Here is a 15,207-nt window from a genome sequence, read left to right on the forward strand (position 1 = left end):
GTACCACACTGGGGCAGTTTGGTAAGACAGCTGGAGCTGGTGTGTGCTAAAGGCCCAAGGCTCACTGAGGCAGCAGATTGACTAGAGTGTCAGGATGCTGCTCCTGTCTATACTGCCAAGGTGGAGGGGGAACATAAATAATGCTGGTCACCAGTGCCTTCATCCTGGAGAAAATTTCCAGCAGTTCTCTACTGCTTGGCAGATGCTCTAGGTTTAATAGTGCATTGCCTTCACTTACATACAGTCCAGTTGCTCTTTATGTTACTGTTTTACTGCTGTGCCCTAGGTTAGGCGAATCTGCATCCAAGCCCTTCAGTACTATCCCTCCCTACTGTAGCTTGTAGCACGGGGAGTAGGATTCCCATTACTGTGTATCCAGCTCTCCTACCCTTCTTTGTGTGGCCCCTCTCTATCCTTTGTTGTGCAGAAGCTACTGCTGTAGGTGTAGGCTGGGTGTGTCCCGCGTAGAATTCAGGATTTTCCCATGGCACTGTCTTGGATCCCTCCTCATAATATGACTCCTTCAACTACACACACATTAATACACAATTTTGTATTTATTGACAAAAATGGTCCAGAAAAGGATTAAGTAAAAATTACAGTGGTAAGGGTTAATAGTTGTTTTTAGTTCTACTGTCTCTAGGAAACTGTAAGCAGTCTAGAAAGCTGTTATGTCTCCTAAAACAGGACTTAGATCACACCACTCAAGTGTTACATTTCAAGAGAAATTCTTCTTTTTTTCCCTTTTGTCAAAGCAAAATAGAATGGAGGTCTTTGTTTTTACCCGTAAGCCTGCTTTCCAGAGGATGAACTGGGGTGGGGTGGAGGGAGTAGACAAAGAGGTTAAAAAAGAAACAGGCAAAATCTTGAAAGAAATGAAAGCTAGAGAGGAAAAAGGGTTCCTAAACGCTTAAGAATCATTCATTGAAATAATCCTCTAGTCCTTCCATATCCACTTCCAGAGAGGAATTCAGAGAGGCCAGAGCAGATGATGCATCCTTGTTTTTCTGGACACTTGGTTTGGGTTGAGGAGCTTCTGGTTGGATGGACTCCTTTCTGATGTCTTTACTACCAGTTAGAATCCGTTGGCTCTCAAAAAAGAACTGGTTAGGATGGCTCAAAGAAAAGCCACAATCATCCACCTGTGTAAGAAAGCAAATGTATATATTAACACAAAGCAAAGGTATAAATAGAGGGACTTCATAAACCAGTCTAGACCTTGTTCAAAAACTATTTAATGCCCAGAACATGGATCTTAGTAGTTCTCGGTCATAATACTCAATCCAGTACTTACATGATTTCATTCAGAGGGTGCTTCAACTACTACCTAAACATTAATGGCTTCTTGCATTTGTATTTCCAACCCAAACCTCTGCTCTTAGTTCCCGTTCCCTATCCAACTCTACTTCCAGATCTACCTCTTATCATCTCAGATGGCTAAGCAAAGTAGCTGCCATATTGTCTGTCAATAAATATTTTGTTTAAAAAAAAAAAAAAAGAAGAAAGGTATAAACATTCCAGAATTGGGGCACCTGGATGGCTCAGTTGGTTAAGCATCTGCCTTCGGCTCAGGTCATGATCTCGTGGTTTGTGGGTTTGAGCCCCACATCAGGCTCTGTGCTGACAGCTCAGAGCTTGGATTCTGCTTCTGATTCTGTGTCTCCCTCTCTCTCTCTGCCCCTCCCCTGCTTGCACTCTGTTTCTCAAAAAATAAACAAAACATTAAAAAATAAACATTCCAGGACTATAGGGAGTGGACATAAACAGACACTGTTTTGATATTGGTCCCTGATACCACTCATGTTTTAGAGTATATTTATAAATCTGGCCTATGTAATCCCACTTAGTATCATAAACACTGAAAAAGCAACCTAATGTAATTTCTTCATTCCAATCTTGAGTTTTCCCTACTCTTACTTTTTATATAAAATTTTTTTCTTTTGGTAATTTTCAGTGGGACTTAACATAAAACTATGAACCTGCTCATGTTTGCATTATTTCTTTTCACAAATACTGTCACTAAACTTTAAGTTAAATCTTGAATATCATTTCCAATTACCCATTACCCTGTGCCTTTACTATTCAATGATGCTTTACAAGGTGTTCAGATGATATTTGAACATTTAGCAAATACTACTTTTTTTAACTTTGATTCTAGAAACTTTGATTCTAAAATTTATTAATAAAGAAAAATATATTCCTTAATATTAGCAAGCACTTATTTAATGACTACTGTGTGCCAGACATTATTCTAAGTGGCATAAAACACACATATATACTCATTCACAAACATGCATATATTTAGTTAACTTCCATTAAGAGCCCTGTGAAGGTAAATTATCAGTATTTCCCACTTTAGAGAGAGGTTAAATAAATTACCCAAGATCACGCATTGGCAGGGCTGGAGATGGGATATGAATTAGCACAGTCCATGCTCATAACCAGTATGTTCTGCTGTCATGTCCTTGTGCCAAGGTCAATGATTTTATAATGTATTCATTTCTTAAGTTGTATAAACCTTTACTAACTCTTGGGTTGTGACCTAAGAGCAAGATAGCTCCTAAAGTGTAAACCTTCTACATGAGTCACTTTCTACACACTCAACCAGTAGGTCAGATTGAATTGATCACATGTCGAATCTCTGCCCTCCCTGCCTTCTGCAGTGGAAGCTGACAACCAAAGGATACCATTTTACTGCAGTTATTTGTTGTTGTTTTTTGTTAGGGGGTATTTTCATTTCAATTTTTTTTTTTTTTACAAACTGAGAAGCCATTACACTTTTTTGTTCATTTGTCTTATATTAACCTTTTTATGTCTCTCTTTGTACTGAAGTGACTTGTATATATATAGTAGGTATCTAAATATTTGGTGAGTTGAGCCCAGAACCAACAGTGTATACCAGTCATATGTGCCACATTATGAGCTGGTAGTTTTTCAGCACACAAGAATGCATTTGACTAAGTCTAAAGAAATTTCAAGCCTAGTGAAGTCAGTCATATACTTAACACTCTTTTATTCTTGATAGAGGTTTTTAAGGGTCACAGATAAAGGCTTATTATCTCCATATTAAGACACATTCTGGCTGGGGAGATCAAGGAAGGCTTTGTGAGAGAAGTGCTATATGAGTTGAATTTGGGAAGATGGAGAAAGTGAAAAGCTGGGATAATGAGGTCAAGGTTAATACAAACAGCAGAGCCACATGAACAAGGTAAGAAGCAATGTCCCTGGAAAGCAAGTAGATCAGATGGCCTAGTGTAAAAGGCATATAAAAGGGAATAATAGGAAATGAAGTTGGGAAGACAGACTGGGGCCCGACCTCAGAGAGCCTTGAAACCCAGGGTAAGTAGTCTAGACCTAATTTTGCAGGCATCAGGGAGTCACTGAAAATCCTTGAGAGGGGAGGTGATGTGATTAAAGCAATGCATAATCGTATGGTGGATTCAAATGGATTAGCAGGGGGTTAAAAGAATTGCTGTCATGGTTCAGATGGTTCAGAATTAACCCTTTTAACAGGTGAACCAATAAACAGAAACAAGGTGTTTTTTGGTAATACTTGAATACCCCAGGATTCTCTGATTCTCTTTAGTCAGCTGTTGATATATGTTGGGCCAATAATTTTATAGTAAAGTCAGTGTATAGTAGATTGATAGCATTTAGACTAATTCATTTTAAGAATTATTACTCAGGTCACTAGAACAAATTTTTATCTGCTACCTTGCTGCTTAATTTTAAAATGTTTCCTGAATGTTTTATGATAAATCTATAATTTTTATTAACAATGGAGTCATTTGTGAACTTCATTATATTCGTTTTTCACCCAATTCATTAAAAAGTAGGAGATCCAATATAAAGTTTGCATTTTACCAAGTGTTTCATGAAAAGTTTATTATGTAACATATCAATCAGAAGGCTTTACGTTTTATAGAGAACATTAGAGATTGGAAAGACCTTGAAGATCCTTTCAATTGAACCTTCTACATGTAAAACTAGGAACATGAAGCCTAAAGAGATTACCTAGTTTATGCAAAATCATTGAACAAGTAACTGGTTTTGTCTGAATTATAATTAAGGCCTTTGACCAGATCACTTAGTTGCTCTGAAATCTGTTTTAAGAGGTTTTATGCAAAGTCAAATAAACTTACAATCATAACACAATATTTTTAAAATTTTTAAAAATGTTTATTTATTTTTGAGAGAGAGAGATGGTGTGAGCAGGAGAGGGGCAGAGAGAGAGGGAGACACAGAATCTGAAGCAAGCTCCAAGCTGTCAGCACAGAGCCTGACACGGGGCTTGAGCTCATGAACTGTGAGATCATAACCTGAGCCAGAGTTGGATGCTCAACTGAGCCACCCAGGCACCCCAAGTTTATAAAGATTATAAAAAACATAGTGGTATTATTTCATGTAAAAAAAAGAATCTACTGCTTTGGCTATAATTACATTGGAGATTTTCTACACCTAAAGTTTCAACGTGTTAAAATTCTCAATACATCTATCATCATGGAGAGGACTCTTTGGATCAAAATAAATTAAATTGCAATTTGGACAAAATGAAATCTTTATAAGCCTCGGTTTCCTCATCAATGAGGTAAAGATATTAATATGGTTGCTATGGGGAAAACCAAGAAAACAGGAGTGTAGAAAGAAAGTTGTTGGTTCTATGCTATCTACTAGCTTTGCAAAGACTCAAGAAAAGCAAGTCACTTAAAAAAGAAACAAGTTGAGGGGATCCTGGGTGGCTCAGTCAGTGGAGACTCAGACTTCGGCTCAGGTCATGATCTCATGGTTCATAAGCTTGAGTGCTGCATCAGGCTCTGTGCTGACAGCTCAAAAGCTGGATGGAGCCTACTTCGGATTCTGTATCTCCCTCTCTCTCTCTCAAAAATAAACAAACATTAAAAAAAAAAGTTGAATTCCCAAAAGTTAAGGGAAAAAGATCATATTGCTTTAAATGTGTCCTTAGCTCCCTCTTCTACTTGAAAGAAACCTGAACTGGAAATTATTGATGGCATATTATAGGTGTAGTTAATTAAAAAAAAAAAAGTTGAATTCCAGGGTACCTGGGTGGCTCAGTTGGTTAAGCATCTGACTCTCTTGATTTCAGCTCAGATCATGATCTTACAGTTTATGAGATCAAGTCCAGTGTGGAGTTCTGCACTGACAGCGTGGAGCCTGCCTGGGATTCTCTCTCCCCACTTCTCTCTGCCTCTCCCTTACTCTCTCTCTCTCTCAAAATAAACTTAAAAAAAAAACTGAACTCCAATCTCAAAACTATACTCAAATGAGACCTTGCCCGTACATCAAAAGACCTTGCCCGTACATCGAAAGATGAATAAAAGACCTTTAAATGTTTTTAACTTTAAAATATATTGTTTGAAAAATGCACATTTTTTTATTCCACTTTAATTTTCTTATTAACCAACTAAAACAGTGACAAGCGTCTTGAATCAAGGGCATGTACCATGTTACTATGTGACATTTGGGTTTTCAATTGTCTCTCTTAGGTTTGGGATTGCATTTTTGTAACTCATTTTGCTAATAAGTTCATTTTACTGAACTTACGGTCTAATTCAGTTGCTTAATAGCATGATGAAATTATGAAGTTCCTTCTGTATGGTGGATTGTACTTTTGTCTAAAATAGGTTGTCTTTTAAATGTTTTCTTTCTTTCAGTTTTATTTCTGGCTAAAGGAAGTGTAATGGCTGCCATTCAGTTTCCTTTCAGCTTGTCCAGAAAAATTAACTTTGGTTTATGCCCCCCCCCGCAATGAAAACAGATTTTCCTTCAAAATGAATTTAGAATAGAGAAAGCAAATTATCCCCATAGAAACCCTCAATTTTAATTTATTTCTGCTTAAAGGTCAGCAGCTATTTCCTTTACTCCTTATTTTTAAAAAAGTAGGAACATTCTAGATTTGGAAACAGAATTTGTTTCTTTCCTTGCCGTTTTTCTTAATTGGCTGCTATTGGTGATGTTTTCTTTTTGGTGGGTCATTTTTTTATGTTTTGTACATTGTGTTCACTAGTGAGAAAGGGAAATTCTGTGATGCATTTTCATTCTGCCATATTAGCTTAGTAGTCTCAAAGTACTGTAAGGGATATGAAATAAGATCAGTGTAGTTGGCATCCAGAAAGAAGGAAATGGGTTGGACGCCTTTATAGGCTACATTATAAATTTTGGATTTCATCTTCAGAGCAATTTGGAAGCCCTTTACGTTTTTTTTTTTTTTAAAGCAGTTTACTAAAATAATCATGTTCCTCTATTTTAAAGATCATCCCAACAGCTGTGTGGAGGGTAAAGACCTGGAATGGTGCATGTGTTGTAGATAGTGGGAAATGAGTTAGGAAGCTACTACAGTGATCCAAGCAAGAGACAAGATGATGGCTTCTAGCCCAGTACTCTAATTGATATCCATAATAATGACCCTGAATTATTATAAAAGAGCTTAATTTTATTTGGTATATCCTGTTCAAGATTGCAGGCAAATGTGATAGAATTTAATAAGATTTCTGCAAAGATTTATATGGTGGGAAAAAAATGCTCAGCTATTTGGAAAATAAGTATCAAGAATGACTCAGTTTGCTAAAGAAATGATTTTCAATTACAATTCAGAGATTAATCCACACAAGGCCAAGTGTTTTCATTTACACATGGAGCATACCAAAAGCAAAAAACAGACCACAGTATAAAACATTGCTCCCTAAAAAACACTGAGGAAAACAGATTTCAAGCAGCCCAGATTTTGACATCTACTTACAGAATCTCTCTCAAACATTTGCTTGGAATCAACATGTTCTGCACACGATGACCTTCACACAAACATAGGTCTCATATTTCTGCCACAGCAAATGTAGATTTTGAAGGAATGGAAGCAATATTGTTTTACCTGTGGGATGTTTGGGTTTTAATCAAGAGATTTTGCAATGACAGCTTATAATGAGGCAGCTGGTATTACCAAAAAAGCCATATGGAACTATCATAGTGCGGCTGTAAATGGTATCAATCAACTGGTTCATTTTCAAAACTTTCGTTAAAATGAGCTTGATCGCAAAATCCTCAGGAAAATAAATGTAGCTTTAAAAATTTTTGTTAAGCGGGGAGGCAGGCAGGATGGCAGAAAACTGACAATAAAAATGGATTCTAGTTTTAATTTAATGAGAAAAAATAATAGATATTCACAACTAAAAATCTATAATGAGACATCTAGCGAATTCAAACAGCCTTTTTATTCCATTGATTTTTATGTGGCTTAAGTTATATGTGGGAGGATTTAGACATACATCTTTTCAATATCTTCACTAATCTAAGGCAAGTTTTTAAATTGCCCATAGCAGTAATATTCCTGTAAGAAAAGAATACTCAGTAGATACTACAAAAGCAGATCTGGGAACTAGAAATTTTCTTCTTATTTTTTGTGATTATGTCACAAACTCAATGTTTAAATCTAATTTTCACATCTTATTTTTAAAAAAGGAAAGAAGTTGAATGACAGACCTTAATTTGTGGAAGTTCTGAGGCGTCTTATTAAAGAGAATCCACAAATAATTAAGAACTCTCAAGCTGAGTAGGCAAATTAAGGAATATGGTCTCTAAGAAAAAGGTTAATTCAAAACTGGTGCGGAAAATATCAAACAAATGTGGCTTATCGGGTGAGATTCCTAGACTGCTAAAACTAATGAGAATTCGTGCTTGTTTCTATTTAAGTGAGGTTTATTTTGTCTTTTAAATTTTGTGAAAACAAAGTCTTTATGGTGGTAAATAACAGGAATATTTTCAACAGTTAGGTGTAATAGAAAGAAGGGGAAGACCCACAGCAGACAGTGGTAGGGATGGTTCTGGCTCCGGATCTCCTATTTACAAATTATGGTACCTTAGGCAAGTCATGTAGAATTGTTGGTTTCCAGGTTTTTTTTTTTTTAACATAAACTATGATAGTTGGATCATAAATGTAGACAAGAAAATGCTAGTGACCTCCACAGTCATTATTACAGGTACAGTATCAGATTCTATAGAAGTACACAGTCATGGTCAGGCTCATAAGCTTTAATGACTTACTTAGTCCATCTCTTATAAGCAGTAGGACCTTACACAGGTTGCTCACCTTCTCTAAACTTTATTCATAAACGGGAATAAAACTAGTACCTCACTGTAGTACTGTAGTGTGCATCAAAAGAGCTAATGTGGTCAAAGTACTTAGTGCTGTATTGGGCATGTGTTAAGGGTTCTACAGATGTCGGTTACAGTACTGTATTCATTATTGGTAATATTATAGGATATACTTTTCCTATGAAATATTTTATACTATAAGAGATTCTGTTATTATGTAACCAAAATATAAAAAATATTCCATAAAAACTAAATAGGAAAAATAAAAATGATTATAAAACAACGTAGCATGGTAGCTGATGATGAATTCAATGAATGCAACATCTTTTGGGGGAGGGTCACGGATGAATCCCTTTGAAACCTGATAAACAACAGACTCCGAAAAAATGCACATATACACTCACAGAAAAAAATGTCTCAGGAAGTTGGATGTCTATCCTAGGTTAGGGAGCCATGATCAAGACCAGCAGTTGCAAACAGGGGGTCAGTGAGCTGAATTTCACCTGCAGATGTGTTCTACTGACTTGTATACAGTCTTCAAACTTGTCAATGTGAATGCCCCTAACAGGATGTGAATTCATCAGCACACCATGGTGCCTCCCATACTCTCTGGTGTTAATCTCAGCCACCTTCACAGTTTTCTTTTTTAAAGTGAGAGAGAGAGAGAGAGAGAGAGAGAGAGAGAGCATCTTAAGCAGACTCTATACCCAGCACAGAGCCTGATGAAGGGCCTGATCTTACAACTCTGAGGTCATGACCTGAGCTGAAATCAAGAGTCAGACACTTAAATGACTGAGTCACCCCGATACCTCTACCTTCACTTTTTTGGGTTATTTGCCTAACCTCTGTAGGCCTCTGAGTTGTGACCCTTGCTTTACACGTTTCAGAACCTACTAGTTGGTCTTCTTATATAGGCATATTTTGTTTTATTGCATTTCCCAGATATTGTGTTTTCTACAAATTGAAGGTTTGTGGCAACCCTGCAGTTGAGGGAGTCTATTGGCATTTTTCCAGCAGTACTTGCTCACTGTATGTCTCTGTCACATTTTGGTAATTCTCACAGTATTTCAAACTTCGTTATTTTTGTTATGGTGATCTTTGATGTTACTACTGTAATCGTGTTGTGGCATCAGAAACCATGCCCATATAAGATGCCAAACTTAAACTGATAAATGTTGTATGTGTTCTGACTCCTCCACTGACTGGCCCTGGCCATTCTCCTGTCTCTCTTTCCTCCAGCCTGCCTATTCCCTGAGACACAGCAATACTGAAATTAAGCCAATTAAGAACCCTACAATGGCCTCTCAGTATTCAAGTGAAAGGAAGAGCCACAAATCTCTTACTTTAAATCAAAAGCCAGAAATGATTAAGCTTATTGAGGAAGGCATGTTGAAAGCTGAGACAGGCCAAAAGCTAGGCTTCTTGTGCCAGTTAGCCAAGTTGTGAATGCAAAGGAAAAGTTCTTGTAGGAAATTAAAAGTACTACCCCAGTGATCACACAAATGATAAGACAGCAAAACAGCCCTATTGCTGATATGGAGGAAGTTTTCGTGGTTTGGACAGAAGACACACCAGCCACAAGATTCCCTTAAGCCAAAGCTAATCCAGAGCCAGGCCCTAACTCTCTTCAATTTCATGAAGGCTGAGAGAAGTGAGGAAGCTATAGAGGAAAAATGTGAAGCTAGCAGAGGTCGGTTGGTTCATGAAGTTTAAGGAAAGCAGCAGTCTCTGTAACCTCAAAATGCAAGGTGAAGCAGCCAAGTGTTAACACAGAACCTGCTGCAGGTTATCCAGAAGATCTAGATAAGGTAACAAATGAAGGAGCTACACTAAACCAACAGATTTTCAACGTAGACAAAAGAGTCTTCTTATGGATGAGCACAGAAAGTGGTTTCATGATATGGAATGTACTCCTGGTGAAGATGTTGGGAAGATTGTTGAAATGACAACAAAAGAGTTAGAACATGACATAAATTTAGTTGAGGAAGCAGCAGCAGGGTTTGAGAGGACAAACTCCAATTTTGAAAGACGTTCTACTGTGGGCAAAATGCTACCAAACAGCATCACATGCTATAGAGAAATCATCCATGAAAGGAAGTTAAGTTGATACGGCAAACTTCTCTGTTGTCTTATGTTTAAAACCAACCACAGCCACCCCAACCTTCAGCAACTACCACCCTGAACAGTCAGCAGCCATCGACATGGAGGGAGGAACCTCCACCAGTAAAAAGTTATAACTTGTTGAAAGCTCAGATCGTGGTTAGTATTTTTTAGCCATAAAGTATTTTTTAATTAAGGTATGCAAAAATACCTATTAATACCTGTAATAATGCTACTACACACTTAATAGACTACAGTATAATGGAAACATAACTGGTATCTATACTGGGAAACCAAAAAATGCATTCAGCTCACTTTATCATAATGGTCTGGAACTGAACCCGTAATATCTCCAACGTATGCCTGTACTATAGAAGCATGGCAAAAGAGGCTAACAAGATAAAAACCAAACACATTTCCTTGAGTCCCTTGCAGTCAGGGGTCTTACATGTAACTAAAGTTCAGCCATGCAGGTAAATATGAGATATGGGAAATAAGAGTAACATGAGGTGGCAGCCAGAAGTAAAACAGATTTTCTATAGGGAAGATGGCAAAAGCCTCTGGTTTTCCTAGGCACCTAGGGCAACTGTTCTACAGCTACTCCAAGATTTGGCTACCTAAGGCCGTTGGTCAAATCCAGCCCACTATCTGTTTTGGTAAATAAAGTTCTACGAGAACACAGTCATGCTCGTTCCTTTATATATGATCTATGGCTGCTCTGGACTACAAAAGCAGAGATGAGCAGTTTGACAGAGACCATATGGACAATACGGCCTAAAATTTTTACAATCTGGCACTTTCCTAAAAAAGTTTACTGGCCCTCGGTCTCATCCCTAGACGTGAAATGGTGGGTGGCAGCTGTAGTAGAATAAGGTTTTCTCATTGTGTAGCTTCTCCTTGTTACAGTATTTCTGGGTCTGTAGATTCCTAGATTAATTCTCTGGCCCCTCTATCAATTTTATAAGTTACCTAATACCGTGTGATAAATCCCTTTCTGGTGAAAATAGCTGGAGCTGCAACTAAAAACCCTGAATGAAACAGAATAACAACAAAACAAAGGATTAGGCCATAAAGTTTAAAAATGTACTTACATTATGTGTCATCTCGAAGTACTTCTGACAGGCTACTTGGTAATGTGTCCCTTTTACTAAATCCAAAATCTAAAATGAATGGGAAAAGGAGAAAGCAAAATTAGAAACTAAGTCTCTCTAAACCACTGTAGCTCATGGTTGTTGGCCTTTTCATAATCTTTATTCCAGACAGGAAATGCATTAAATCATGTAGCATGTTGTACTTCTGCAGCCTGGGCACCGTGATAATTTTGACATTATACACCAGCCGCTTAGGTCAGCATTAAGCTACAGATGACAAGAGATAGGAACTGATCTTTGTGACCTACCAACTGTGAATTTCAATAACTTTACCTTGACAACAAGATGAAAACAGATCCTAGTATTATGACTTTGACAGTTATTGTGAGAACATCACCTTGCAACTTCTCTTCCAAAATTATAGATATAAATCTAGTAATCTAAATGATTGGTGCATGAAGCAATCAGGTGTCCTATTTAGATTTTTATTTTCCACATTACAGTTTATACAGATACAGCTCAAAATACAGCTGTGTGCCCATCAGGAAAATTTAATGTAAGTCCTTTGGAAGAGTGTCTGTGGAGAGGGAATGCTTTTACCTTCAATCAGATTTGTTCTTTTTTTGAAATGAAGTTATTTCTAGTAAAGCTCAGCAGAATATGAGAGTGAATAGTCTATTCTGAACACCTATTAGGAACATCATCCTATCTTTTGTAAATACAATTTGCTTTCCAATTCTACTTCATGTAATCTCTTCAGAGCGGTACAAACTCCCATTCTTATCAGCCAAGTGCAATGCCAGTTGAAATTTGTAAAGTTTCACCACCTCCCCTGCCAAATAAATAAAATATATATTTGGCCTATTTATCAAACACAGTAAAAATGCTGGAATTAAGAGATAGCCTAAAATGAAGGGAAATGTAATTCTGGAGAAATGTTCATTTCTATCCCTTTTCAAAAGGCTGACCTTCCTGTGACAACAGAAATGTACATGAAGTCTCAAATTCCTGCTATCCTCATTATTGAATATAGCTTACATCTTTCGACAAACATACAAAATTATTACAGTTACAGAGCAGGAATCATACAATACTGACAGTGTGCTTAAAAGAACTGTTTTTCTTTGATTGTCTTATAGATTACATTTCTGCATTTCAGGTCACCTTTTATTAAATCCTTTATGAAAGAACTATATAAATGCCAACCAACCACAGCACCCAGGATCCTATTTGACCTGTCCATTTTTCTCCAATTCATTAGAGCAGAAATGAAAAATAAATCAATTTAAAATCAATGGCTATAAAGGTTTAAAACTGAAGCAAGCAACAAAGTTTTCAAAGTAATTTTAACACTCTGAGTTCGTATTCTCCAATGTTTTTACATACAGATATTCAAATTGTATTGAGATGAACTTATAACTGATTATTTGCAAACATCAATGATACCATGAAGTAATATCTGTGAACTGCAATTTTGGAGAAGCAAAGCCTTCAAACTTTAGTTAAGTTTAAATGATACCGTAAATTACCTGAAGAGAAATGAATTCACAGAAATAAACAAAAAGCTCAATTGTGTGGTATATAACAAAGCTCTTTTATGTAAAAACACAACAATAAATCCAACATCATATTCTATGTATATACATATTCTTAAGATATATATATTTAAATATATATGAGCTTATATACATATATTTAAATATCTCCCTTGGAAAGTAAATATGTAACATTATATACAAACATTCTAATATATATATTTGGGAAACATTTTTTTAATTAAAAAATTTTTTTTAAATTAAGTTTATTTATTTAGAGGGAGTGGCACAGAGAGAGGGAGACAATCTCAAGCAGGCTCTGCACTGTCAGTGCAAAGCCTGACATGGGGCTTGAACCCATGAACCGTGAGATTATGACCTGAGCCAAAACCAAGAGTCGGACACTTTACCGACTGAACCAATCAGGTGCCCCAAGATTTAAAAAATATCTAGTTGGGGAAGCCTAGCTGGCTCAGTCAGTAGGGCATGTGACTCTTGATTGTAAGTTCAGGGTTGTGAGTTCAAGCCCCATGATGGGCAGGGAGCCTACTTTAAAAAATAAATAAATATAAAAAATTAAAAATAAAAAATAGTTGGGTGATATATGTTAAAGAAAATGGACACATAAGCTACAGAAGGAGAAAAGCTTATGTATTTTGAAGTTTTAGGTTCCATTAAAATTAAATTTGGATTAATCACAGATCAACCCTTCCCCTCCACCCTGCTCCACTCTGAGAGAAGGCTCTTAACAAAAATCATTTAGTTTTCCTTTCACTTTTTGCTTTATTTTTCTAGAATGAATTATTACTTGAAAATTTCTTGCAAATCCAGAAATAAATCATGCAACCATCATCAATCCCTAAGTAACTTTACTGTTCATGTCACAGCCTATTTAGGGTGAATGAAGGTTTCAACACATATGTAAAGGTGTAATAGGAGGAAAAAAAGACAATAGAGTGCTTTTCATTGCCCAAAAAAGCTATTCAAAGAAAGACCTAAAGAGAGGTTCTAGAGAAGGAGAAAGAAAACCCTCCACAGTAATGGAGATGTGAGGACAATATATGAACTACTAGAAGAAAACCAAGAGAAAGACTGCTTTGAGACCATTAGATATTATTTATAGGTATTACCTTCATTTCAGAGATGAAGAAATATATCCCCTTAAAATAGGGGTGTCTATCTAGTGAGTGCCGTTTACTGTGGGAAGAATTAAAAAATCCTATGCAATTTATGATTTTCTTTTCTTTAAGGGGAATAAGTGAAACATTAACTCAAAAAACCCAGTAACTAATAAACATATATACTTTAATTTCACATTACGATCTAGATTATAGATATACAGGAGGAGAAAAAAGAAAGAGAAGGATGTTATGGACCAATGAATGAAGTTTGGTTTTTTTCTCTGAGTAAAATGGGGAGCTACTGCAATTTTCTTGGCACAGGAGTGGCATGACCTGATACTGTTAACAGGATTATTCTGCATGATATGATGGAAACAAACTAGAGGGAGTAGGAACAGAAATAGGGAGCTCATTACAAGAATCCAGGGAACAGATGATACAGGCTTTGGCCAGGCTGGTAAGAGTAGTGGTTACAAGTGGTCACATTTCCCACTTACTGGCCATAACCATTTTTGAAAAACAACTGTTCTGCACAAAAATGCTCAATAGGAACCTATTCCCTGATGTTTTAGAGTAATTCATTACCTATCACTCAACACTTTCCCACTCTGACTGATTTCCTAAATAAAACTAAGTAGTCTAAAAACTCAGTAAAATGCAGGGATACCTGGGTGGCTCAGTCAGTTGAGTGGCTGACATTGGCTCAGGTCATGATCTTGTGGTCCGTTGGGTTTGAGCCCTGCATCAGGCTCTGTGCCGACAGCTTAAAGCCTAGAACCTGTTTAGGGTTCTGTCTCTGTCTGTCTCTTTCTCTCTCTCTCTGCCCCTCACGTGCTCACACTCTCTCTTTCTCTCAAAAATAAACATTAAAAAAAATTAAAAAATTAAAACTCAGTAAAATGCAATATGTAAGTAACAAAATATCATGTAAAATAAATGTAGAATACCAAAAATGCCACTTACTAGTCACTAAACAATATGAGTTAACAAATAGATACTTCTCATACAATAGCCAGTGAGTAGGACACCTGAAATCTCTATGTCAGGCAACATCTTAGATGCATACCTACTCTGTGGACTTCAAAATATTCACAAGTGATTATGATGTTCTACCATTTTTTAAAAATAATATATTTATTATTTTTTTTAACTTACATTCAAGTTAGTTAACATATAGTGCAATAGTGATTTCAGGAGTAGAATCCAGTGATTCATCCCCTACATATAACACTCAGTGGTCATCCCAACAAGTGT

The 15,207-nt window shown here is 36.6% G+C and overlaps 1 protein-coding gene across 3 annotated transcripts in view; it reads right to left on the reverse strand.

Moving 5' to 3' along the window:
- Positions 1–540: 540 nt before the first annotated feature.
- The window catches only part of PRIM2 (DNA primase subunit 2), a 336,405-nt gene continuing 321,738 nt past the window's right edge, over positions 541–15,207 (reverse strand). For all 3 annotated transcript variants that reach the window (XM_053222625.1, XM_015070154.3, XM_053222626.1), the window contains exons 13-14: positions 11,298–11,366; positions 541–1,142 (exon numbers count right to left, since the gene is read on the reverse strand). In XM_053222625.1, coding sequence (XP_053078600.1) covers positions 918–1,142; positions 11,298–11,366 — 294 coding nt within the window. In that variant the 3' untranslated portion in view covers positions 541–917. The remainder of the gene's footprint in view (positions 1,143–11,297; positions 11,367–15,207) is intronic.

This window comes from Acinonyx jubatus, chromosome B2 (assembly GCF_027475565.1).
Source record: "Acinonyx jubatus isolate Ajub_Pintada_27869175 chromosome B2, VMU_Ajub_asm_v1.0, whole genome shotgun sequence".
Taxonomy (NCBI): Eukaryota; Metazoa; Chordata; class Mammalia; order Carnivora; family Felidae; genus Acinonyx; species Acinonyx jubatus.